The sequence below is a fragment of the Lynx rufus genome, unplaced genomic scaffold (genome assembly GCF_022079265.1).
Source record: "Lynx rufus isolate CCGP_SWC_20201006 ecotype Redwood Valley unplaced genomic scaffold, mLynRuf1.p SCAF_6, whole genome shotgun sequence".
Lineage (NCBI taxonomy): Eukaryota > Metazoa > Chordata > Mammalia > Carnivora > Felidae > Lynx > Lynx rufus.
Window position 1 is genome coordinate 101,736,361 of NW_025814878.1, and position 23,600 is coordinate 101,759,960.

The window sequence follows — 23,600 nt, forward strand, 5'->3', positions numbered from 1 at the left end:
GCGTGCATATCACAAGTTGAATACATTACTGAAGAATTCACATCTCTTAGTAAACCTAAACCAACCACCCAACCCTATGTTTACTGTTAGATCAACCTACCTGCTTAGCAAGAGGGCTCATACTTAAAGTTCTTTCTCTTAAAATCGATGGTTTTCAACTCTGGTCTTTATTATGTGGTTTTTGCCCCATCTCCTCGATAAGATAGGCCTGTCTTTTCCTTCGCACACTTTTTTTTTTTTTTTTTTTTTGAGAGAGAGAGAGAAGGCGCAAGTGAGCGAGGGACAGAGAGAGAATCCCGGGAGAGGCAGAGAGAGAGAGAGAGAGAGAGAGAGAGAAGCGGGGCTCACCTGAAGCAGGACTCCTGTTTTATGCAGAGTGGGGCTCATGTTCACCTAAGTAGGTAAGATAGTCATTTACACCTCGTATCCTTTTTAAAATTTCTTAACCAGTAATCAGGTTTTAGATTCAGGAGAACTGAGTTGCAGTGAACATACTTCTTTGTTTATCTTTAGAGTTTCTGCGAAAAGTCACGTAAACCAAAACCAAAGGCAACAAGTTGAGACACTGGAAAACTAATCTCCAAGTCTTTTCTCAGATGCCTACGATATGTTAATCAGGAGCATCCCTGGAGACTTCCAGAAGCATGCTTCAGCAAGTCCTTCTCCTGGGCCAGGGAGTGCTCATTCAGGTTTTAAGCAAATGTAAAACTGGGCACCTGGCTGGCTCAGTCTATAGAGCATGTGGCTCTTGATCTCGGGGTTGTGGGTTTGAGCCCCACACTGGGTGTAGAGATTACCTAAAAATAAAATCTTAAAAAAAAAAAGAAAAATGTAAAACTGATTAAAATGCATTTAAAAATGCGTATCAAAATCCTCTTTCTTATTATCTTATTACTTCTTTAGCTTTTTTCATAACATCACGAGTTTGTTTGGTTTGTTCTTTTATTTGAGAGAACGAGAGAGTGTGCTCGCGAGCTGGGGGAGAGGGTCAGAGGAAGACAGAGAATTTTAAGTGGGCTCCGTGCTAAGCACAGAGTCCAAGGTGGGGCTCCAGTCCACGCCCCCGGGATCATGACCTGAGCTGAAATCAAGAGTCCGCCACTCAACGGACCGAGCCGCCCAGGCACCCCTCCCTAGTTTAGTCTTAAAAGGACTTATTGCCCAGGATTGCCTGTTTCACTACTAAACCTCCTGAGAGAGTACTGGCTGATACTGTCCCAAATACAGAGAGAAAAGAATGGTTTCAAAAAAACCAATTTTCCTATTTTTTTTTTAATTATGAGAAGTTGCATCCCAAGAACAGAGCTGTTCGTACCCCTTAAGTATTGTCTGTTACCTATCTCCTTCAAACACAAAAGTTACATCACAAACTATACTCGGGACAATTTAGTCCCCTAGTTTATAGAGTGTCTCTTCAGTGCCGTACCGAATGTGGTAGAGCACAGCTCGCTCACTCTTGCCTGAAGCTTGGAGGCCAGAGGGTGCTAGGGTAGCCAGAGTGGATTACTGACCACAGGATCTGACTTGCAGGACTTTGAAAAGCCTTTTTTCCCCAAAGCATTTCTTCCCAATAGCTTATGATTCTTTCCTTGGGAGTAAATCTTCAGGGGCTTTGATAGATTGCCTCCGGGAGAGCTTGGCTAAAGGAAAGGGCTGTTATTTTGGAAGTTGATGAGGAAAACCCCCATGCACACACCAGTACCTTTTAGCAGCTTGCGAGACTGGGGAGTTGTCACTCCGAGAAGCCACGTGAGGAGCTGAAAGGTGGAACATTTGAGAAGTCTTAAGAGGCAGGTTGTAGATCATAAGAGGTGCGCAGGCATTATGGGGGCACCAGCAGCCTGCAGAGGGGGAGAAGGCCAGTGAATACAAAGTTCCCCCAGAATTATAGGGGAGATGCTAATTACAGTGTTTGGGAGATATTGGAGCCCCTAATGAAACCTAGAAGATCTATTCAGCAGAACCACCTATGGACAAAGGGGATGATGACCAAGCATGACTTCCTGTTTCTATCTCAAGGTCTCGAGTGGCACACTAGCTTTTATTTGGATGACACTTATTGAGCAACTCCTTACCTGGGAGTGACCCACGGTGCCAGGAATGCAAAACGAGTATGCTAATGTTTGCATCTAGCTCCATGCAAAAACACTGTGTTACGCATGTTAATCACTTAACCCTGGGTAATATTATTATCATCCTCAGCCCCATTTTACGGATGAGGGAATAAGGCAGAGAGGGATTCCATAGTTTGCCGAAGGTCACGCTGCCAGCGTCCAGGCTGGGATTCAGACCCAGGCAGTTGGGCTCTAGGCACTAAAGCCCAAGTAATTGACCCCTACCCACTTCGGTGTACTGAGAAGTCACCCCTGGTGTGAAATCATCTGGGAATGTGTTTCTGGGCTGCTTGGTAGCCCGTACCAAAAAGAAAACAGGATTCTTCATCCTCATTAAGGAAGTATTTACTCATACTTGCTATATACTGGCCCCTTTGTAAGTAGTGAAGAGGTAAATGAGACCAATCCCTGCCCTGGAGGAGCTCACAGGCTAAGGGTGAAACAATTCTGTAAACAGAGCATTGTATTGGAGGCTGCAAAGTATCCAAAGGAGGACGTGTATAGAATGCTGCCAGAGGGGCGCCTGGGTGGCTCAGTCGGTTGAGCATCCGACTTCGGCTCAAGTCAGGATCTCGCAGTTCGTGAGTTCAAGCCCCGCGTCGGGCTCTGTGCTGACAGCTCGGAGCCTGGAGCCTGGTGCGGGTTCTGTGCCTCCCCGCAACTCTGCCCCCCACCCCATGCTCATGCTCTGTCTCTCTCTGTCTCTCAATAATAAATAAACGTTAAAAAAAATAAATAAAAAAGTTAAAAAAAAAAATAACAAGAATGCTACCAGAGGGGGGCAGACTTCTGTGTTGCTAGTGGCTCCAGGGCACAGGAGCCCCTATTCTCTGGGGTGGGAAATGCCTTCTTCCCTGGTGCCCTTGAGGAGCCAGGCCCAGAGAAGGCCTCCTTTCCCGACTGCAGGGAAACCTTGGTGACGATTGTCCACTGCTTTGGACCCAGCTGTCTTGCCATCAGCTGGGGACAGTGTTGGCATATCGTTTCATCCCACAAAACACACCAGCAGGAGACAGCAGGGGAAGGCAGTTCATTCTGTGGCACGGGGTGGGGGCGGGGGTGGAAAGCAGGCAGGATCCCATCTGGATCCTTCTATCACTCGGTACACGGGGGCCAAAGGAAGAAGACCCGCCGTCCATTCCTGGCCGCAAACAGTGACTAGGTGACCTCAGGCCGGAGCCGGAGCCTTTCTGTGTTTCCTTGACCTTCTTCCCCCAAAAGGAAAAATGCAGGTGCTAAAGTTTGCTTCTCCTTCATGTCCACTAAACCTTTATTCCCCCTACATTTTGTAAATAATCTGTTACGGCATTTACCACAATTGTTTGAAAGTCTCTCTGCCCACCGGAATTTTTAGGATAAAAAAATCACATCTATTAAAAAAAAAAAATATTGGATTTAAAAGGCATTTTTATCCCAAACGTGGGCTGACACATTGGCGCTCTTAAAATTGAGTGCATGAGTACGTGAACAAATGAACGAATGAATGAGTCAGCCAATCATTAAATTATTTAGAGGCTTACTCTCTTGAGGATGAGATCAGATAGCACATTATAAGAGGGTGGTGAAAACCTCTAAACAGGTAGTACTCTCTGGGCGCCTGGCTGGCTCAGTTCGCAGAGCACGTGTCTCTTGATCTTGGGGTCATGAGTTCGAGCCCCATGGGGGGAGTGGAGATGACTTAAATAAAAAAATAGTGAGTTAATTAATAATGCTAACTGAATAGTACTCTTTTTGTCCCACTGCAGCAGTTTCCAAATGCTACATTCTGGGAGTGGCTGTGTCGGGATCCCTCAAGAGCTAAAGTGCAGATGCCCCAACGTGCCTTCTAAAAATTCTGAGTCAAGGGGCACCTGGGTGGCTCAGTTGGTTAAGCGTCCGACTTCAGCCAGGTCACGATCTCGCGGTCCGTGAGTTCGAGCCCCGCGTCAGGCTCTGGGCTGATGGCTCGGAGCCTGGAGCCTGTTTCCGATTCTGTGTCTCTCTCTCTGCCCCTCCCCCGTTCATGCTCTGTCTCTCTCTGTCCCAAAAATAAATAAAAAACGTTGAAAAAAAATTAAAAAAAAATAAATAAAAATTCTGAGTCAGTAGGTCTGGGTGGGACTCAGGAAGCAGTCTGTTCTGAGGTTCCCCAAGAGCCCTTGTAGCTAGCATGAGGTCAGGGTGGGAACTCTAACGTGCCATTTCACCTGGCCTTCAGTCTGTCCTGCTTCACTCTGAGGACCGACGGTGATGGCATTGGCACAGGTCTGGTAGAAACATGGGGGGGAAGAGCACCCCAGTCCTGCGTGCAGGACCTGGCAAAGCCCTTCCAGCAACTGGCCGTCTCTAGCTCTTCCTGAGGTTAACAGGGAAGCTGTCATGAGTACCACAGAGCTGTGGGCAAAAGCTAACTTTCTTTGGGTTAGTGCAGTTGTTCCTAAAACTCTCTGTTGATCTCCTTGTGTGTTTCACGTGGCCTTCCTTCTTCCTCGTCTTCATCCCCGGTGATTTTCCAGATGGCCAAATGAAGCTCCTCTAACTCAGCCATGGGCTGGAGCACCAGGGGTAGAATTTTCTAAAGCCCTCTGCTCATGCCCCTGTAAATACTTTCTGCGGATGGTGTCATTTGGTGAAAACCCCAGTTGTGACGGTATAACAGGAGGGTGGTTGGTGGAGGCTGGGGAGCGGATCACCTGACTTTTGTTCGACTTCGTCTGCTGCTTATTTGGGAAACTCAGTAGCTGTTTCTCTGGATGCACACACAGCACTCTGCCGTCTCCAAGGGTTCTAGCGTGTTGCTCCAAATATGAATTAGGGCAAGAACGATGAGACAGAGGCTCCTCTCTTTAGAGAACAGTTTCTAGCCCTTTATTAAGTCATCTTTTTAAAAAAAAAATGTTTAGGGGCGCCTGGGTGTGGCTCAGTTGGTTAAGCGGCCGACTTCAGCTCAGGTCATGATCTCACGGTCCGTGAGTTCGAGCCCCGCGTCGGCTCTGTGCTGACAGCTCAGAGCCTGGAGCCTGTCTCGGGTTCTGTGTCTCCCTCTCTCTGACCCTCCCCCGTTCATGCTCTGTCTCTCTCTGTCTGAAAAAAAATAAAATAAAAACGTTAAAAAAAATTTTTTAAAAAATGTTTATTCCTGTTTGTGGGGGGGAGGGACAGAGAGAGGGGGAGAAAGGATTCGAAGCAAGCGACAACAGAGAGCCTGATGTGGGGCTTGAATCCATGAACCACGAGACCACGACTTGCGCCAGAGTCGGACCCTTAACCGACTGAGTCACCCAGGCGCTAAATAAAAGGGTAACTTGAAATGAAGTTCTGCAAATAAATTTTAAGAGTATAGTTTTACATATTGATATTTGTATGTATGTGTGTATTTATAGCTATGTATGTATTCTATGCATGTATTCAAGCATAGAAATACATCTGAAAACAAAAGTCTGTTAGCAAGTTACTACCAGTGAGGAAACAGTTCAGTTTTATGAAGGGAGAAATTCTAGAAGGTAAAGACGATGCACAACTACAAGATAAGCTTTTGCTAATAAGATGTTAGCATAGCGCCCAGTTGTAATATCATTTGTTATTATCATGAGTCTAATATACCACGTGTTGGACTACAATCATTCCTTCACAAATTCTGTAAACATTTATGCAACACCCACGGCATGCCAGGCCCCTGGTAGGCAGTGGGAAGAATACATAAGGCCTGACCTCGCTGCCTCCGGGAAGGTTTCAGTGTAGAAGAGGCATAGAGATCACCAAAAATGAAACATCATTTCTGCAGCAATATGATCATTTTATAATTGTGACGGAAACATTAGCCAGAACTCCCGGAGTGTTTACGAATGCGCTAGACATGTCTGTGGACGTTATTGACTGCCATCTGTGATTGCTACAATTATTCTATTTTGACGCTATTCTTTGTAACCAAACTAGACTGCTACAGAGTTAGAGAATTAGTGACCAGAAACCTAATATGACTGCCTCAACGTGTTATTTCTACGCGCTGTGATATGATCCGACATTCCCAAGGATTTGGCCACCTTGATGCCTTTCAAAAACCCGGCCCAGAAAATGCATATTCCGTTTTTTTCCAGGTGGTTTCTTCCCATAATTGTATGTAAAATCATGTTGCTAGTGCCTTAATCTCCCTGATTTGTCAGCCTATTAAAGTCCTCTTGATTGCATGTGTTTTTGTTTTTTTTTTCTTTTGATAACCTGCCTTGAAGAAGGTTAAGCTGAAACCACTCCTCAGCTTCCAAGATGTTGCCATCCAAATTGCATGCACTTTTCTGCTTCTGCAGCAGCCTCGCACTGGTTCATCCTTTTGACTGGCAAGACCTAAATCCTGTTGCCCATATTAGATCATCAGGTAAGAGGCATCTTTGTTCCAGGGCTTGAGCAACTGATCTGTGGCCAGATTCCACGTGGCCCCGGAGAAGTTGCATGTGTGGACTTCTAACCAAGTTCTATTACAAAAAGGCTCATGGAGACCTGTTCTCCTGGGGTTGGGGAGAGAGCCTCGCTTTCTCCTCCTTGCAACTGAAACTGAAACTGAAGAAGCGCCTGTCTTCTTCAATATCATGACTACAGGACAGAACCAAGATGAGGCATTTTCAGACAGACTGGAAGCTCAGCTGGCAACCACTGTGGAGAACTTCCTCAGCGTGGCCCCTTCTGTCCCTCACTGCCCTAGCCCGCTCTCACTCAGGCGCAGTGACACAAAGCCCCTGGAGTTCTCTCAGAGGCAACCTCAAAACCTGCTCCCATGAAGGTGAAGGAGAGGCAGGTGTCTTGATCAACAGGTGTAGTCCTGGTTAGTACTGGGGGCGGGGGGGGGGGGATGTGAGAAGACGACCATTTAGGCTCTTGGGGTCCAGAGGGAAACCATGTTTTCTATGTTATCACAAGGGGAAGCAGGGACCAGCTGAAGAGCTCCAGGGGAGAATGGATGCACATCTCTTGCTCTCTCTTACCTTGTGGTGGGAGGGAAGGGGAGGAGGGGAAGGTTTAGTCAGGCCCAGAAGAGGTGGCCAGAGTGGGACAGCCACCTCTAGAAAGGTACATCTGCCATCACCAAGAAGGACCTGTATTGCCAAGAGATTGCTTCCGGAGTTTTGTGGGTTCCTGTGAATCCCAGAGCATGGTGATGCACGGTCTTCTCTGTCCAGATTCTCCTCAGGTGAGCAGTGTAGGTGGCTTCTGAAGCCGCAGACCTGGTGACTCTGGATCTAGCTGTTCAGGTTTGATGGGTGACTCCTTATTGTAACATTTACAAAGGCGCTTTCATAACCCTGCACCTGATAAATACTGCCTTGCTTTGTAGTTGGCAAAGCAAATGCATCGGTCGGACAGACTACATGTTGTATCTGTATTTACACAGGAAATGGCATAATATCTCACAGGTGCATTCATTCAACAACACTTATCAGGAAGTTGAGTCATCGCTGATACACCGGTGACTAAGACAGTGAGCTTGTGGTCAAGCTCAAGGACCTTCCAGCCTAGTGAAGTTAATTTTCCCATTACCTTTTCCAAGGATTGGAAACGAGTAACATCTTACCCGACGGACAGATTATCAGCTAGGAGACATTTACATCATGCACTTTTTATTGGCTCAGGGTGGGAATTTCAAAACGTGTTTTATATCCCATGTTTGAAAGTCACGGGAAGGCTGTCATTGGACTGGCAGAAACTTAAGAACAGGGACACCACATTATTCATCTTTTGTAGTCCCACAGTCAAGGCCAGTGTCCCATTCGGTCTTGAGCAACCGAACGCATACATATTTTGTAAATTGTTAGAAATCCTTGATTAAATAAAGGATTAGGATAATAGATGGTTGTTCATATCCTAACTAAATGAGTATGTAGAAAACATGGTTATGCAGGTAAAGTATGGGCTAGAAATATCCTTTTTGTTAATGGAGGACATAAAGCTGTATAAGAAAACGTTACGTTCCTAGCGTGTATACAATCCATCTCGAAACCCAGGAGTGAGTATCAGGAATATTTGACAAATGAACACCCCAAAAAATGTATCGTAAGATTAATAGCCTATAAATAGTCCAGAGGTTCCAACGCTCCTATTAAAATAAAGTTGAAGAAAAACAAGGAGTGACATCTATGAGTTCTGAACCACAAACTGTATCATCTAGAGGATGGACGCTCAACCTGATAAGACTCCTCGTTTCTTCCTTCGTGATGAGTCCAGATAGATGATTGGAGAACAGGAAACCGGGGACAGTGACTGGATTACCTGCAGGCTGATGAAACTTTTCTGTACCCCCCTGGCACTGAACAGCCACAGGGCTCTGTAGACCTACACCCACACCTGGGTTAGCTCCAGGATTCCTGAGGGGCCGTCTTCAAATGGGCAGAACTGTAGACTCACCTTGACCTGTGGCTCCTGAATGCTGAGCGAGGGGGCTTTTTGGTAGAGCAGGATTTAGAGAACCAGGGCACTCCTAGGTAATTGGAGAAAGTTCCCAGAGCCGAGGTGGAATTGAGATTTCACAAGAGAAACCTTGTGGGCCTTGGAACCCTCCCATTACTCTAGACCTGAACTCCTAATTTCCAGAGGTAGAGTACCTCCAAGGCGGCTGTGCGTTCTCTGGGCTCCTCACCAAACTCCATGAGCCGTAGCCCTCCCCTTCGATGCCCGTACCATCACATCATGGCTGATGTGGGTGGGGGCACAGCCGGACACAGCCTGCCCCTCACAGAGGGAAAGGCAGGGCTTAACATCTCCCTGTTACACCACGAAGCCTGACTTGGTAGACAATCTTAAATGGGAAAGAAAGAGCCTTTTGTGATTCTAAATAGCACTGAAACCGTTAGCCTCTACAGGTAAAGTGGGTTGTTGTTGTTGTTGTTGTTTAAATGTCTGAGGAAGTACTTTGGATTTTGAATCTGCCCAAAGGGAAAATAGTATGGTCTAGTTTCCGTCTGCTCAAACTCTTCTGAGGGCTTGAATTTGGGTAGCCAGAGTTAACTCCCTCTAGGTAAGGGACACACAGTGTCAGTTGTCTGCTGCTGATGTGTTCTGTGCTAGGCCCTTGACTTCTACCATCACTTCATTCTCACAGCTGTCCTGCAGGTTGTCAAGTGCTTTTTTCCCCCATTTTACAAATGAGAATAAGAGAGGGGAGCAACTTGCCTAGGTCAGAGCGCCATAGCTTCTCAGGGGTACAGCTGGAATCCAAAATAGGATTACCTGGCTCTAATACCCCAGGCCATTCATCTCACTCCCACCTTCCTTGGAACTAGCTCCTACTATTGGACTATGAATGGCAGATCAGGTGGTCTGGTACCTTCGCCTAGTCGTTTTGTAAACTTGAATAGGCACAGCCTTTCTGATTTAGTAGAATTGGGGTACGGCTGAAGATCCTGATTTCCAAGCTCCCAGTGATGCTGATTCAGGGACCAACTTTGACTAGCAAGCCTCATGTATTGAAGGGCTCATCGCTGGCAAGTGCTTCACACATTAGTCACCGACATGAAAGACAGGCTTCTTCTCAGACCTCAGAACATTTCTGGGTGATGCCCCATGATATCGACATAAGTTCCATACCTAAAACGGCTCCCTGTGTCTTAGTGGCAGAGGCAGAATGCGATGGAAAGCTTGAAGGAGTCTGTCGAGCAGTGAAATCGACTCGCACAGTATCAAGTAGGCAAGCTCGGAAAGACAAATAGAAAAGTGCAAGTCTGGCTATAATGATAGTTGGACTCACCATCTTACCAAGTAAATACGGATTCAACTGGGATTCAGAAAGGAGGGTAACAGGCAAAACTGCAGGTGTGTTGAAGAGTTTAGGCACCAAAGAAGGAGGAACAGTTTCAAGAGTGGGTGGGTAAAAGAATATATACCATAAAGGGGTTGATGCAGATGAGAGCCTGGTGAGCCGTGGAAAAGCTCAGCTCAGCTTACTTTCACAAAGATTTATGGAGCACCAGCTGTGTGCCAACATTAAGATCTGAAGATACAAAAGTACACAGCTCTTAAGAAATAGCCTAGTGTGGGAAGCAGAGTGTACAAACACATAATTTTAATACGATAGGAAAAAAAGAATGATAGAAACACATAGAGGGAACTGATTTAATAATGAGGATGAAACAAGTCTGGGGAATGAAGGAAGGCTTCGGAGAAGACCTGACATCTGATCAAGATGTTAAAGGGTGAACAGGAGTCTGCCCCTGGGATTTCAAACACAAGGAATAGAATTTATAAAGGTGCCGAGGCGTCGAACAGCTCCGTGTATCGCTCAGGAGTGCTGGAGCCCATGGAAGGCAGGTAAAGAAAAAGCAGGAGAGTACAAGGCAGTAGACCTTCAGATCACTGAGGGTCTTTCTTACAGTGCCCAAGAACTTGGGATGTAACTTATGCCCCTATGAAATCTACACATTTCAACTCCAGAACATTGGAAGGATAGGCCACATTCATGCCTCAAGTAGCAATGGAACTAGCTTAGGAAGATGTGTAGACTACAGACTGCCTTCCAAAAAGATTCCAATATATTCCTCATTCAGAAATAGCCACTTAGTGATCGGAAGCCATTGACAAATTCTAAGAAGAGTAGCCTGGTAAAATGTGAAGGATGCATTTGAAGGTTACGATCCAAGATGAATAGGACAGTTAGGAGAGATGACAACTGTCTGAGACCTTGAAAGTGTAAATAGACAATTAGGGGATCAGGGCTATACTGGAGAGAGAATTTTAGGCTAAAAACAAAATGTTAAAATTGAGACTCGTTGGATGGAGGGGTTTGATGAGAAGGACATAGGAGGAGGATTCCCAGGTTTCTGACTCGGGATACACGAGCTAGGAAATGCTGGAGCTGCAGGCTGTGTGGTTGGGGGATGAGGAAGGAGAGTTGCGAGATGGCCATTCGATCTTATTTTGGACCATTGGCCTTGATGTTCCAAAGGGAAGCATAGCAGGTAGAGGCACCCAACGGGAAGTTGTAAGCCCAAATCTGAAGTGTGAGATAAGGTTCCTGTTTGGGAAAAACAGTCGGGGGAAGGGGTTTTTAACATGATCTGGATCAGAGCAGAGGCTAAGGGCAAGGCTGTAAGTGTTAGGAGGTGATGGTCTTAAGCATCTTAAGAAATGTCTACCTCTATCTTTATTCCCCCACAATACTTTGCTTACATCAGGCCTTTAATAATTATTTGTATATTTTACTAGTTAGGTAAAGAAATGAAGGAGGCCAAAAACGAAGGGGTGTAACTTAATTCCCTTGGAATTTCCTTTTGCATGATAAAGTCTGGGTGTAATGGATGACAGTGAGATAATATTCACTTTTTTTTTTTTTTTTTCAGCATGGGTCAATAAAATACAAGCTCTGATGGCTGCTGCAAGCGTAGGCCAAACTAAAATTCCCAAAGGAAATGGCTCTTATTCTGTCGGTTGTACAGACTTGATGTTTGATTACAGTAATAAGGTAATGCTTTGATTAATAGCACTAATCTTTATGTTCTGACATTGACTGTTCCTGTGGTCCCCTAGAAGGTTTTGAAACTTGCTCTTGCCCTCACCTGAGAATGACTCATGTTGCTATTTATGTTGTTGCATAAGAAGCCTTTTGCTACGTAAGTCTTTCCCAGATTTGTTGCTATCATCTGATTTATTTATCTATAAGCTCTATTTTCCCCTTCCTTAATGGTTGAAACCAGCCTGCTCATGCTTTCTTTTCACTCAGAAAACATGTTTCCCCTTCTCTTTCTACTGTATTCAGGCACCACAGCAGCTGAAAAAGTTCTCTCTGGACCTCCTTGTGAACAACCGAGGTTTCCCCTCTAATTAAATATGCCAAATAGCTGTTGGGACATAATGGAGAAGCAACTTCACTAAAAGTACATTGATTTCTTTTCCTCTCCAGGGCACCTTCTTGCGTTTGTATTATCCATCCCAAGAGGATGACCACTCTGACACCCTTTGGATCCCAAACAAAGAATATTTTTTTGGTCTTAGTAAATTTCTTGGAACACACTGGCTTATGGGCAAAATACTGAGCTTCTTTTTTGGTAAGATTTCTGTTGATCCTGCTTTGGTAGGCTCTAGAATATAAGAAAACCTTGAAAACAGCAGAAGTTTCTGGCAAAGATCAAAGTAGATTTTCTCCAGTCTAAACTTCTAAGATGACAAATTGCTTCTCAAAAGCCCAGGCAACTGTCGGAGAAGCAGGGGTTCTCGTTTTGTTCGTTTTGCATATATCGGGGCATATGGAGGTAGGGAAAGTGCCAGACTTAAAGACGGCTGTAATATCTGCCTGTGGCAGATATTCTTTGATATTCCTGCTCATATACTGCAGGGAAGCAATAATCTGGTGAGTGCCCACTTCCCTTTTGTATGCTTTGTACGAAAGTGAAAACTAATTTCTCACCCGTCATAAATGATGAGACTCTGCTCTCATTCCCATCTCCTACCCGCCAAGGGACCAGCCTCCCTCACCAAGACAATCTGATGTGCATTCCCCACTTCATTTGTCTACTTATAGCTAATATAGACGTTTCCTTCCTTATCTGTTTGACCAGACACTACTGTTGGGCCGGTGTCGACTACATCTTCAAATTTCCCTCTCAAAACTACCTGCCACTTTTGGCATTCTTTGAAACATCTCCTTGGAGTTTTCCTAAAAACCACCTAATAACAGAAATGATGGAACCGTAACTAACACCTCTTTATGGTGCCGAATAAGTTAACAGATCACTTCCACGGCAATCATCACGTTCAAGCTTTATGACTGCCTCTCCATTTTATAAATGAGAAAATGAAACACAAATAACTCATGGTGATAATGACAATAGCAATGGAGAAGTGAAACGAGGGAAGACAGTGCCTTCCACGTTGTGAGCCCCTTCTTACGGCCCGAGATAGGCGCTTTACATATGTTGCCTACTTAGATAACATTCTCACAAAAGCCCTATCAGGTATCATTTCCTCCATTGTGCAAAAGAGGAATCGGAGACTCGGAGAGTTCTCGTTACTTGCTCAAGGTCAATAGTAAGTGGTAGAGCTGCATCCAAAGGCACATCCGAGTATGAAGTCAGCGGTCTGTCTTGATCATTACCAAATTAGCATGGAATGAAAGGAGATTTGAAGATTCTGGTTCTCAGGGTAACGCTCCTGAGGTTTATTCGGTAGTTTGGTTTCAGAATATTCCCTTTGAAGTTTCACCAAGACCCGGGGTTGGTGCTCAGGAACAGCCTTCTGAATGCACCTGTAAGGGGTAAAGTGTCTCACCCTCAGTTCAGAGCTGGCAGTGAAAACTGATAATTCATGATTTTACCGTCTTAGGAAAAACTACATGCTTCAGGTCTTTGGGTGTTAAGTATCTAGCAGCAGACTTTTTAATGAATTTACTATTAGTCCATAAAAACATAAGTATAAATTCCATGAGTTAGGATTTCTACTAAGAAGATGTAAATTAAATTAGGCGGCAACATTCAAGTCGGAGCAAACACTAATTATAATCTCTCATTGTTGTCTAGGTTCAATGACAACTCCTGCAAACTGGAATTCTCCTCTGAGGACTGGTGAAAAATACCCACTAATAGTTTTTTCTCATGGTCTTGGAGCATTCCGGTAACGTGTGAGAGGAAAACTTTTAACCCCTAAGGTCCAATGGCAATGCATTCCCTGCCCTCCCCTTGCAAAAAGAAGAGCAGAGTTTGGAGTATCATGGTCACCCCCGTCTTGGAGGAATTGGGGTTCCTCAAATGTTGACCATGGTCTATTGATCAGTCCAGCCCTATCTGGTCAAGTAGTTTGTTCTCTCCTTCCAGCTCATGGGGACTAGCCTCATGACGAGGACAGAAGAGGTGGCATTTGGGGCTGTCACCCTTCTATAGTACAATACACTCTCACAACCATCCCCTGGATTAGCTCAGGTCTTCTGAGAAGCGTGCACCAAAATTGGATTGGCTATAAAAGACATTTATGGAGAGAAATGCCCGTGAAGGATAGAGGGAACAGAGAGGAAAAGACAGAATCTTCAGATCATGATGCAGGTTGGACACTTGGGAAGGAGATGGGGAATGGAGAGATTGGGTATGGAGAATCCCAGATTACAGCACAGTTCTAGCAGAGACTGGACCAGGCCAAATGAGAGAGTGCTTAACTCGAAGTTGCTCATCAAAGGAGCCTCGCATCTCACAGGAATGGGTCTCCATTGGTACCCGTGCCATGCCCAGTCACTGGGCACAGCCCAAAGGAAGCTTAGCTGGTGGTGGTGGATCCAAAGGGGAAGGGGCTCAGTGGGGTCTTTAGTCAACTATGCTCTCTGCGGCATGATCTCAGAGTGGCACGTTTTCATGACCACCACACCCACGCCGCCTCTGTTTTCTCAACTGCCTACCTTTCTTTCTACCTCAGAGGATGATAAGACTTTCAGAAAATAAAAGGTGACTTTTAGTTGGCCAGAAGTTGGGTAGCTTCTGCAATAAGAAATTATCTTCGGTACTTCAATTGGAGCCATTTCTTTGATTTCTACCAGACCAGTGGTTGGCACGTTAGGATCTGAGGACCAACGCTAGCCTGCTGCTCAGTTCTATAAATAAAGCTTTACTGAAACACATGCACACCCATTCGTCTTTCGCATTGTCTGCGGCGACTTTTGTGCTACGACAGCAGAGTTGAGCAGCTGTGACAGATATCGTATTGCCCACCAAGCTGGGAATATTTGCACTCTGGCCTTTTACAGAAGACGTTTGATGATCCCTGCACTAGACCCATTTCCCCTTCCTGGGTAGATTGCGTATCTTCAACAATAGAGGACATCGTTCCCACTACCTCTCTTTGGTTCTCTATTGCCATTTCCTATTGAATGCATGACACGAGAAGATCGTCCAGAATGAGGAACTGGAAGGGGTCAATGCAGCTTACTTAGCACATGATTGTTTCCAGTCATTTAGATAAATAACAGTGGACACGTGTTCAGCCTTTCCCCTGGTTTAGATGTGGTTATAAGCACTGAAAACATATTAATGTACTTAACCCTTACAAGAATCCCACCAGTTATCATAGTGTTGCAGAGGACAGATAAGTGACTTATCCAAAGCAGTGGTAGATTCAAATGTAGTGGTCAGACAGCAGGTCGTGTTCTCTTCAGCACCACACTGCACCGCCTTCCTACATACGCTGTCTTAGCAAAACCTTCTAACTGTTCTAAAGCAAAGGCTTTATAAAGTCCCATTTTACAGGTGCAGACAAAGATCTGGTCATGCAATTGCCTAAAGTTATATACCTGGTCGGTGGTAGGACCAAGATTAAAATCCAGCGCTCTCAAAGGCAATATTTAGAATCACTGCATCACGGTTTCTCAACCTCAGGACTACTGACATTTCTCAGAATTTCTTATCGTGGAGGGTAGCCCTGTGCACTGTAGGATTTTTAACAGCATCCCTCTATCCACTGGATGCCAACAGCACCCTCTGCCCAGTCATGATAATGAAGTTACCTCCAGACATTGTCAGGTATCCCCCGAGAGGCAGAAGTGTGCCCCCTTTGAGAACCACAGCTCTCTGGTGTACCCCTGGGCACTACCACAGGGGTGTGATGGCTTCCACGTTCCGAGGCTCGTTAGTGGACCCCGTCTTTGCATGACAGCTATTTCAGTGCTTCCTGTTTGTTTGTTTGTTTTGTTTTGAAGGACAATTTATTCTGCTGTTGGCATTGATCTTGCATCTCATGGGTTCATAGTTGCTGCTGTAGAACACAGGTATGTCGCCTGGGCTCTGACTTCCAAGAAGATTTATAAAAAGAAATCAGTGAAATTGTCAACTATGGTTACGTGATGAGGGGATAAAAGGGGACTGAGTTAAATTGTCAAGAGTTGAAAACCAGCTAGCATTTCTAGAGTTGTCATTGTGTGCCGTGTTCATACATCATTTAATCTTTGGAACAACCCTCTGAAATGGTTACTGTTGTCACTCTTTTAAGGAGGAGGAAAAATGAAGCTGGGAAAGGTTGAGTAACTTGCTGTAAATCACACAGTGAAAAAATGGCAGCACTGGGATTGGATTCCATGCATGAGTTTGCGAGGGGGCCTCCTAGAACAATGACGATAGGACGGGTTGACTTGACCTGCAGCGATGGCTCTTTCTGAGGACTCCCTTGGGGGCCTCTTTGGTTTTATTTTTATTTTCATTTATTTTTAAAATATAATTTATTGTCAAGTTAGCCATCACACAGTGTGCTCTTGGCTTCGGGAGTAGATTCCCGTGATTCATCCCTTAATTACAACACCCAGTGCTCATCCCAGCAAGTGCCCTCCTCAATGCCCATCACCCATTTTGCCCCTCTCCTCCGCCCCTCCCCCTGCAACCCTCAGTTTGTTCTCTGTATTTCAGAGTCTCTTCTGGTTTGCCTCCCTCTCTGTTTGTGACTATTTTTTTTCCCCTTCCCTTCCCCCACGGTCTTCTGTTAAGTTCCTCACAGTCCACAGACGAGTGAGAACGGTTTTAAAACAAAGGTAGAGTGGAAGAAGAAAGGGAAGTCGGAAAGATCAGAGTGAAGTGCGGGATGGGGATGAGGAAGAGCGAATGTTAAGTAATTGATTTGTTTGTGTTGTAGAGACGGATCTGCGTCTGCGACTTACTATTTCAGGGACCAGTCTGCTGTAGAAATAGGGAACAAGTCTTGGCTCTATCTTAAAACCCTAAAACCAGGGGACCAGGAGGTGCCTCTACGAAATGAGCAGGTACATTGCAGCAACAGGAGGAGGCGTGGTGACTAAAAATCGTATGCGCGATGATGATGCTTGCTGATTTAATTTGCACATGGTAAGGTCTGCTCCGAGCTCCCCCATTTCCCATTCCCAAAAGGCCTGTCGGAAGATCTTCAGAGTGATACAGCTCCCTTGATGAAAAGTCTGGATCATGGTAAAAACAAAAGACCAGCATAAAAATCTTGAGAGATGACAGTAGATATTCAGAAATCATTGGCATCAGAACTTCTAATTTTAGGGGCGCCTGGCTGGCTCAGTCGGTTGAGCGTCCGACTTCGGCTCAGGTCATGATCTCACAGTCCGTGAGTTCGAGCCCCGCGTCAGGCTCTGTGCTGACAGCTCTTGCTTCGGATTCTGTGCCTCCCTCTCTCTCTGACCCTCCCCCGTTCATGCTCTGTCTCTCTCTGTCTCAAAAATAAATAAACGTTAAAATTAAAAAAAAAAAAAAGAACTTCTAATTTTAGAATCTCAGAGGTGCCAGAAAAGGAATCCATAAATACCCTCGCTGCCAAGGCAATATTAAAAGCACTACTTTTTGGAGAAGCAGTATAGGACAGTATTAAGAGTCCAGGCCTTAGAATCCAAATTTCTGTGTTTGAATCCTGATGCCCTCGCTTCCTAGTGGGATGATCTCGATCAAGCGACTTACTCTATTTTGCTTCTATGTTTTACCTGTTGCAAAGTAGTGACTAATAACCGTATTTGGCTCACGGGGGAGTCTGGAAGATAAGTGATAGAGGGCACATTGGCTTCCACCTTTGTGCCAAGCTTTACTACAATGGGTGTTTTCCATATGTCATTGCATCTAACCCCACCCACATTTCACTGAGGTAGGCATTATTACACAACAAATGGGAGCTGCGGAAGTTAAGGAAACCGTCTGAAGTCACACCGTGGGGAAGCAGCAGAGACAGGATCTGGACTCAGCTGTACCTACCTGCAGGGCTAAAGCCTGTGTCCTTACACTAGGTTGTGTTCCAGTCACTAATCACTGAGACGTTTGTAGTTTATAAGCAATCAATCGTCTTTCCCACACGCAACTCGTACACACACTTTAAAATAAGTATCGCAGCTTCTTTACTGGTCATTTCCTTGTTCTAATAATCACACTAGGTGCGCCAAAGGGCAAAGGAGTGTTCCCAGGCTCTCGATTTGATTCTGGACATTGATCGTGGAAGGCCAGTGAAGAATGCATTAGATGTAGAGTTTGATATGGAACAACTGAAGGTGAGCTTGAAAAAAGTCATTTCCGTTGTCCTGTAGTTCTTTATTGTTCCTTATCATCTGCTTTTCTGCTGTAATGCATGGAACCGTGTGACAAAAGGCTGCAAATTAAAAAAAAAAAAAGTGTATGTGAAGTATTATAGTGATGAGGAATGAACTAGGCTGAACTGTAGATGAGATTGCCCACAGTCACCTTTGAGCTACAGAAGCAGCCGTTTCTGTGGTTCAACTCAAGAGCTCCAGCAGAAGTGTCGTCATTTCTCGGATGGCTCCTGCATATTGTTGAGCGTGATCCTGAAATGGTGGCCAAAAGTTTTCAGCAGAATATGGACAGGCGGTAGAAGAGTATCAAAGTGGAGGGCATGCACAAAGACCCAAGAGTGTGTATGGAGGACGGAGGACAGGGAGTAGAGGGGACTAGGTAGAAGGGCTTCAGTCTGGGTAGAAGATGATCGTCTGTTCTCCTGACACAGTGAAGAGTTTCTTGTCCCTCAACTGTCTACTCCCTCTCCTGTCTCCATGATTTTGTACATGTTTTCCCCTTGGCTGACACATTCTTCTCCCTGAGTCCTGCTTAATCTTCATCTCAAGTCAGGCATCACCTCCTCCGAGAAGCTTTCTTGGACCCCATTGTCACCCCCGCCCTGGACTGGCGAACTATCTATCACCCTCCTAGCTCCTTGGCACCACCCTGTTGTATTTGCATCACGTGTCCATGTCTCTTTCTTCACTGATAGACTGGGAGCTCATTGAAAATGAACTACGGTGCCTGGCACAGAGCAGGTGTTCAATAGATACTCATGAAATGAACAAACTAATTAAATGTGGACGGAGGGAGAGGCAGAAGTCAGCAATGATGCTGGTGTTGCAAGTGTGGGTGCCTAGGAAGATCATTAAGTTCACTTCTGAACTTCTATGAATGCTCAATGTGTGTGTGTGTGTGTGTGTGTGTGTGTGTTATTTGTGTATACGTATATACATGTATGTGTACATACACGTGTATGTAAAAGTGTGTATTTGTGTGTATGTATGTATGTATTTCTTTTATAAGAAATCAAGGTACTTAACCATGCCCATGGAATTATTAATAATTTTATAATTTAAAAACTAATTTAGTCTATTCTAACAACCTGTGAGATAGTTATGAATATATATCATGCTTTTTCATATAGGACTCTATTGACAGGAATAAATTAGCAGTAATTGGACATTCTTTTGGTGGAGCCACAGTTATTCAGACTCTTAGTGAAGACCAGAGATTCAGGTAAGAGGAGGCAAAGAGAGAAAACAGTAAGCTATTAGAAGAGAGGAAGTGATAACCCATGTGAGATAGAGTATTTTTCAAATTCTTAATGAGGAAGGGACCCTTCAGGGCTTATAAGTCTGTTCTTTTGCCTCCATAAGTACTCTATATGAGTTTCCTAGACAGAAATAATCTCCTTCTCTTGCTATCATAAGATCTCCCCATTCCTATATATTTTTCTTCATCATTCTTATTTATCTGCTTAAGCACTTAACATTTTCACTTGGAAATTTATCTTTATACATCATTTTATTTTATTATTATTATTTTTTAGTGCTTATTTTGGGAAGAGAGACACAGAGCGTGAGCGGGGGAGGGGCAGAGAGAGAGGGAGACACAGAATCCGAAGTGGCTTCCAGCTCTGAGCTGTCAGCACAGAGCCTGACGTGGGGATCGCACCCACAGACTGCGAGATCATGACCTGAGTCGAAGTCGGATGCCCAACCGACTGAGCACCCAGGCGCCCCCGTATACATTTCATATATGACATATGATTGTGATGCCAGTAATGCGTCTTGTAGTATTTCTAGACTTCCTCAATATGCAGGGCATTTTTAATTTTTTTTCCCCATCCTTAAGATGGACAGAGGTCTTAAATTACACTTAACTTGGGTGAGTCAGGACCAGACCCCAGAAAAAAATACTTTCTTTCTTGAACTATGTCATCACAGACTAATGAGATCATGTAGAGCCAACCAGTAAGAAAGTGGGTAGGATCATCTCTGAAACTTCATCTCACATTTCTTCCTTAAAATCGGTTTCCATTTAAGGGAATTATCTTAGTTTGCCCATTTAGCACATAAAACGGAGTGTCCAAAAGGTCCAGAAACAGGATAAACTTACTTTTAAAAAGAAAGTTACATTTTCGAATGATACGCCCCCTATGTTTTTCTTCAAGCCCCACTTTTTCAGGTGTAGTACCTCAAAGCAAGTGGTCCAACGGTTGCTCTGAAAAAGGCATAATAAATCAACCACAGACTGGCCATACGTGCTGGAAACAAGGGCAATAGTGCATGTATTGTATTTCTTCAGACACCCTACAGTTCTGAAGAAATCGTTACTTGTTCGAGAATGTATTTTGAAGACCATAACAAAAATGAAAACATTTTAAGCATATTATATCGTTCTAAAGGTCACGATTCCTAAATGTCTCCTAAAGAAAATGATTATGTAATGCCAAGTCGACCGCCTTATGAAGCTAATCATATTCCCTTCGCACACTGTATAGTACCAGTGAGATTAACCTGTAATGAACCAGTGTGGTGCATGTCCATTAATCCTGGCATCATCAGGAATGCTGTATGTCGGCCAGCGTGTAACCAGCTTTCTTTTATCATTGTCTACAAACACCTGCAGGTGTGGTATTGCCCTGGATGCATGGATGCTTCCATTGGGTGATGAAGTATATTCCAGAATTCCTCAGCCCCTCTTTTTTATCAACTCGGAACGGTTCCAATATCCTGCTAATATCATAAAAATGAAAAAATGCTACTCGCCTGACAAAGAAAGAAAAATGATTACAATCAGGTAAGTATTAGTGATTTATTTCATCCTCTGAAAAGAAACTTGAAACTTGGATAAGCATCCCAAGGTACCATTGGTAGCCGTCCCAGAGTTGTTAAATTCACTGTTTAGACTTTCAATAAGGGAGAATATTAGATACTTTCAGGGTCTAAGAGCCTTTGTGTTTACTCTTTTAAAATGCAAATGTTTTGGGGCGCCTGGGTGGCGCAGTCGGTTAAGCGTCCGACTTCAGTCAGGTCACGATCTCGCGGTCCGTGAGTTCGAGCCCCGCGTCAGGCTCTGGGCTGATGGCTCAGAGCCTGGAGCCTGCTTCTGATTCTGTGTCTCCCTCTCTCTCTGACCCTCCCCATTCATGCTCTGTCTCTCTCTGTCTCAAAAATAAGTAAACATTAAAAAAAATAAAAAAAAATAAAATGCAAATGTTTTCAGTAGTGTTAACATATGTCATTCATATATTGATCATTAAAATTTGCATTAGGATACATGCTATTTTTATGTAAACACAAGAGCAGGCTTATGCATTTGGGGGGCGAGGGTAGGGAGAAGTATTGTATCATTAAGCCAGGCTGGGAGGTCTTTGGAAAAAAAGTCAGAGCATCTGTTGAGATCGGCAATGTGTTTACCTGTTTGGAAAGAATCTTGAAATTCCCAAAAGCTATAATGGGACCCCCTTGAGCATCCGTGATACGCTTGTATCATGAATGTGAAAAAGAAATCCCAAAAGAGTTTTGAACTCACAATGTGATGTTATAAGGTAGGGGGCATCCCTCTTACATCTGAAACATGGTCTATTTCAAAGAAGACAAGTGGTGGCAGGAAGGAAACACAAAGTGCATAGGTGATAAACGCTGTGATAGGGTCGGAGAATGGAGTCTTTTCTATCTGATGTGGTCAGAAGACACCTTGGAAGACACGGGAATAGAATTGGCCTTGAAGGATCAAGAGATGTTAAACAGATAGGAGGGTCTAAGGTGGTTTAGTTAAGGACCTCGATTTAGCTTCAAGTTAGTTAAGGACTTCAATATTTGTATGTATAAGTCTAATTCTAAAACAGAGGTAATGCAGAACGCCTAGCCTCCCTCAACCCCACTTGCTTACTAGGCTCTTTACCTTTTTCATCCTTTCTCTGCGAGGAGCCTGGAAAGAATAGCTCGTACTTAAGAGCTCATCCTGACTTCCATTTCCACTTTGACTCCTGTGGACCAGCTGAATGCCACCAATGTACCGAAATGCATCCTGTCAAACAATGTGATTTATAAACCTCTCATTTCTCTTTCAGGGGTTCAGTGCATCAGAATTTTGTGGATTTCACTTTTGCAACTGGCAAAATAATTGGATACATGTTCACTTTAAAAGGAGATATCGATTCAAATGTAGCAATTGATCTTAGCAACAAAGCTTCATTAGCATTCTTACAAAAGCATTTAGGTAAGAAACTAAGAGTGTTTCATGACACAAACCAGGTGCTTCTTAAGACAAAACTGTTTTATTGCAGTGTGAGTCCCATTTTAACTGTCTCCAGTTGGTTTACAATGGCCCAGAACAGTAAATCAGTTTGAAGAAAGAAACTTGAGAGATTGAGTTTTGCTGCTTCTCATGCTACATATCACAGATAGGAAGTCTACCTGTTAATTTATCTTTGAGGCAGAGCATGAGCAGGGGAGGGGCAGAGAGAGAGAAAGAGAGAGAATCTGAAGCAGGCTCCAGGCTCTGAGCTGTCAGCACAGAGCTCAACGTGGGGCTCAAACCCACAAACCGTGGGACCGTGACCTGAGCTGAAGCCAGACACTTAAGGGACTGAGCCACCCAGGCGCCCTGGAAGTCTAGCTTGTTAAAGGGAATCGTCTTTCTGTGCAGACTTGGTGGCCGTTTGTGGTGTAATTTGTGAGGCTGTCCTGCCACCTAGAGGCACTGAGCTGTCTCGTACTCTCCAAAGCTTCATATTCTTGTTAACATTTTTCTCTTCCAGGACTGCAGAAAGATTTTGATCAGTGGGATTCTTTAATTGAAGGAGAAGATGATAATCTTATTCCAGGGACCAACATTGACACAACCAACCAGCATGTCACTCTACAGAACTCTACAGGAAGAGAGAAATAGAATTTAGATCAAGAGCACTTTTTAAAAAGCTGTCTAAAAGTGTGTGTATGTGTGTGATTTTAATGTTTGGGTTTTTTCTCAAATAACTCTATTGTAAAATGTAGATTATATCATAACAGTGATTGAAGCTTGTACTGGAATTTTTTTCTTTAAATGTAAAGAACGACTGCTATGTATAACAATACCAGCCTAAATTTTTATTTTACTAAGATGATACTTTTTCAGTGCCAAAATTAATAACTATTTTTACATTCCTTTAGTGGACAAGTATATCAAAACAGGCACAATGCTAATGAAAACATGTTGCAATGACATAACTAACTCCCCCCAAATACAATAAATACAGATTTTTTTTTTTTTGCCCCTCTTTTCTATTATGAATAGAATTGAGTTTTGGCAATATGGTATTCTAGGTAGACTTTGGAAGCACTCCCCTTTGACTTTTGGTCATGGTGAGAAAAATTAGATCACACAGATGGTAAAAGCACTGATTTACCACAGGATTAGGGATACTGTACAATTTCAATATGAAAACTAAATTAGGGGAGTGGCCAAGGATAAGAATATTGGAGACAAGGCAAAGGCAGCAGATTAAAATGGATTAAAGAGAGTTTATAATTTGTTTGCA

General features: G+C 44.1%; 1 protein-coding gene across 3 annotated transcripts in view; it reads left to right on the plus strand.

Moving 5' to 3' along the window:
• PLA2G7 (phospholipase A2 group VII) overlaps positions 1-23,329 on the plus strand; it is a 36,396-nt gene extending 13,067 nt beyond the window's left edge. Inside the window, exons 2-12 of one of the 3 annotated variants that reach the window (XM_047102566.1) lie at positions 6,323-6,465; positions 11,414-11,535; positions 11,974-12,118; positions 13,586-13,679; positions 15,745-15,813; positions 16,668-16,794; positions 17,935-18,048; positions 19,218-19,309; positions 20,705-20,875; positions 22,152-22,300; positions 22,842-23,329. In XM_047102566.1, the coding sequence (XP_046958522.1) occupies positions 6,357-6,465; positions 11,414-11,535; positions 11,974-12,118; positions 13,586-13,679; positions 15,745-15,813; positions 16,668-16,794; positions 17,935-18,048; positions 19,218-19,309; positions 20,705-20,875; positions 22,152-22,300; positions 22,842-22,972 (1,323 nt within the window). In that variant the 5' untranslated portion in view covers positions 6,323-6,356 and the 3' untranslated portion in view covers positions 22,973-23,329. Of the gene's footprint in view, positions 1-6,322; positions 6,466-6,517; positions 6,910-11,413; positions 11,536-11,973; positions 12,119-13,585; positions 13,680-15,744; positions 15,814-16,667; positions 16,795-17,934; positions 18,049-19,217; positions 19,310-20,704; positions 20,876-22,151; positions 22,301-22,841 lie in introns of those variants that run through there. The other 2 variants (XM_047102567.1, XM_047102565.1) reach the window with 2 other exon arrangements.
• The last annotated feature ends 271 nt before the right edge of the window (positions 23,330-23,600 follow it).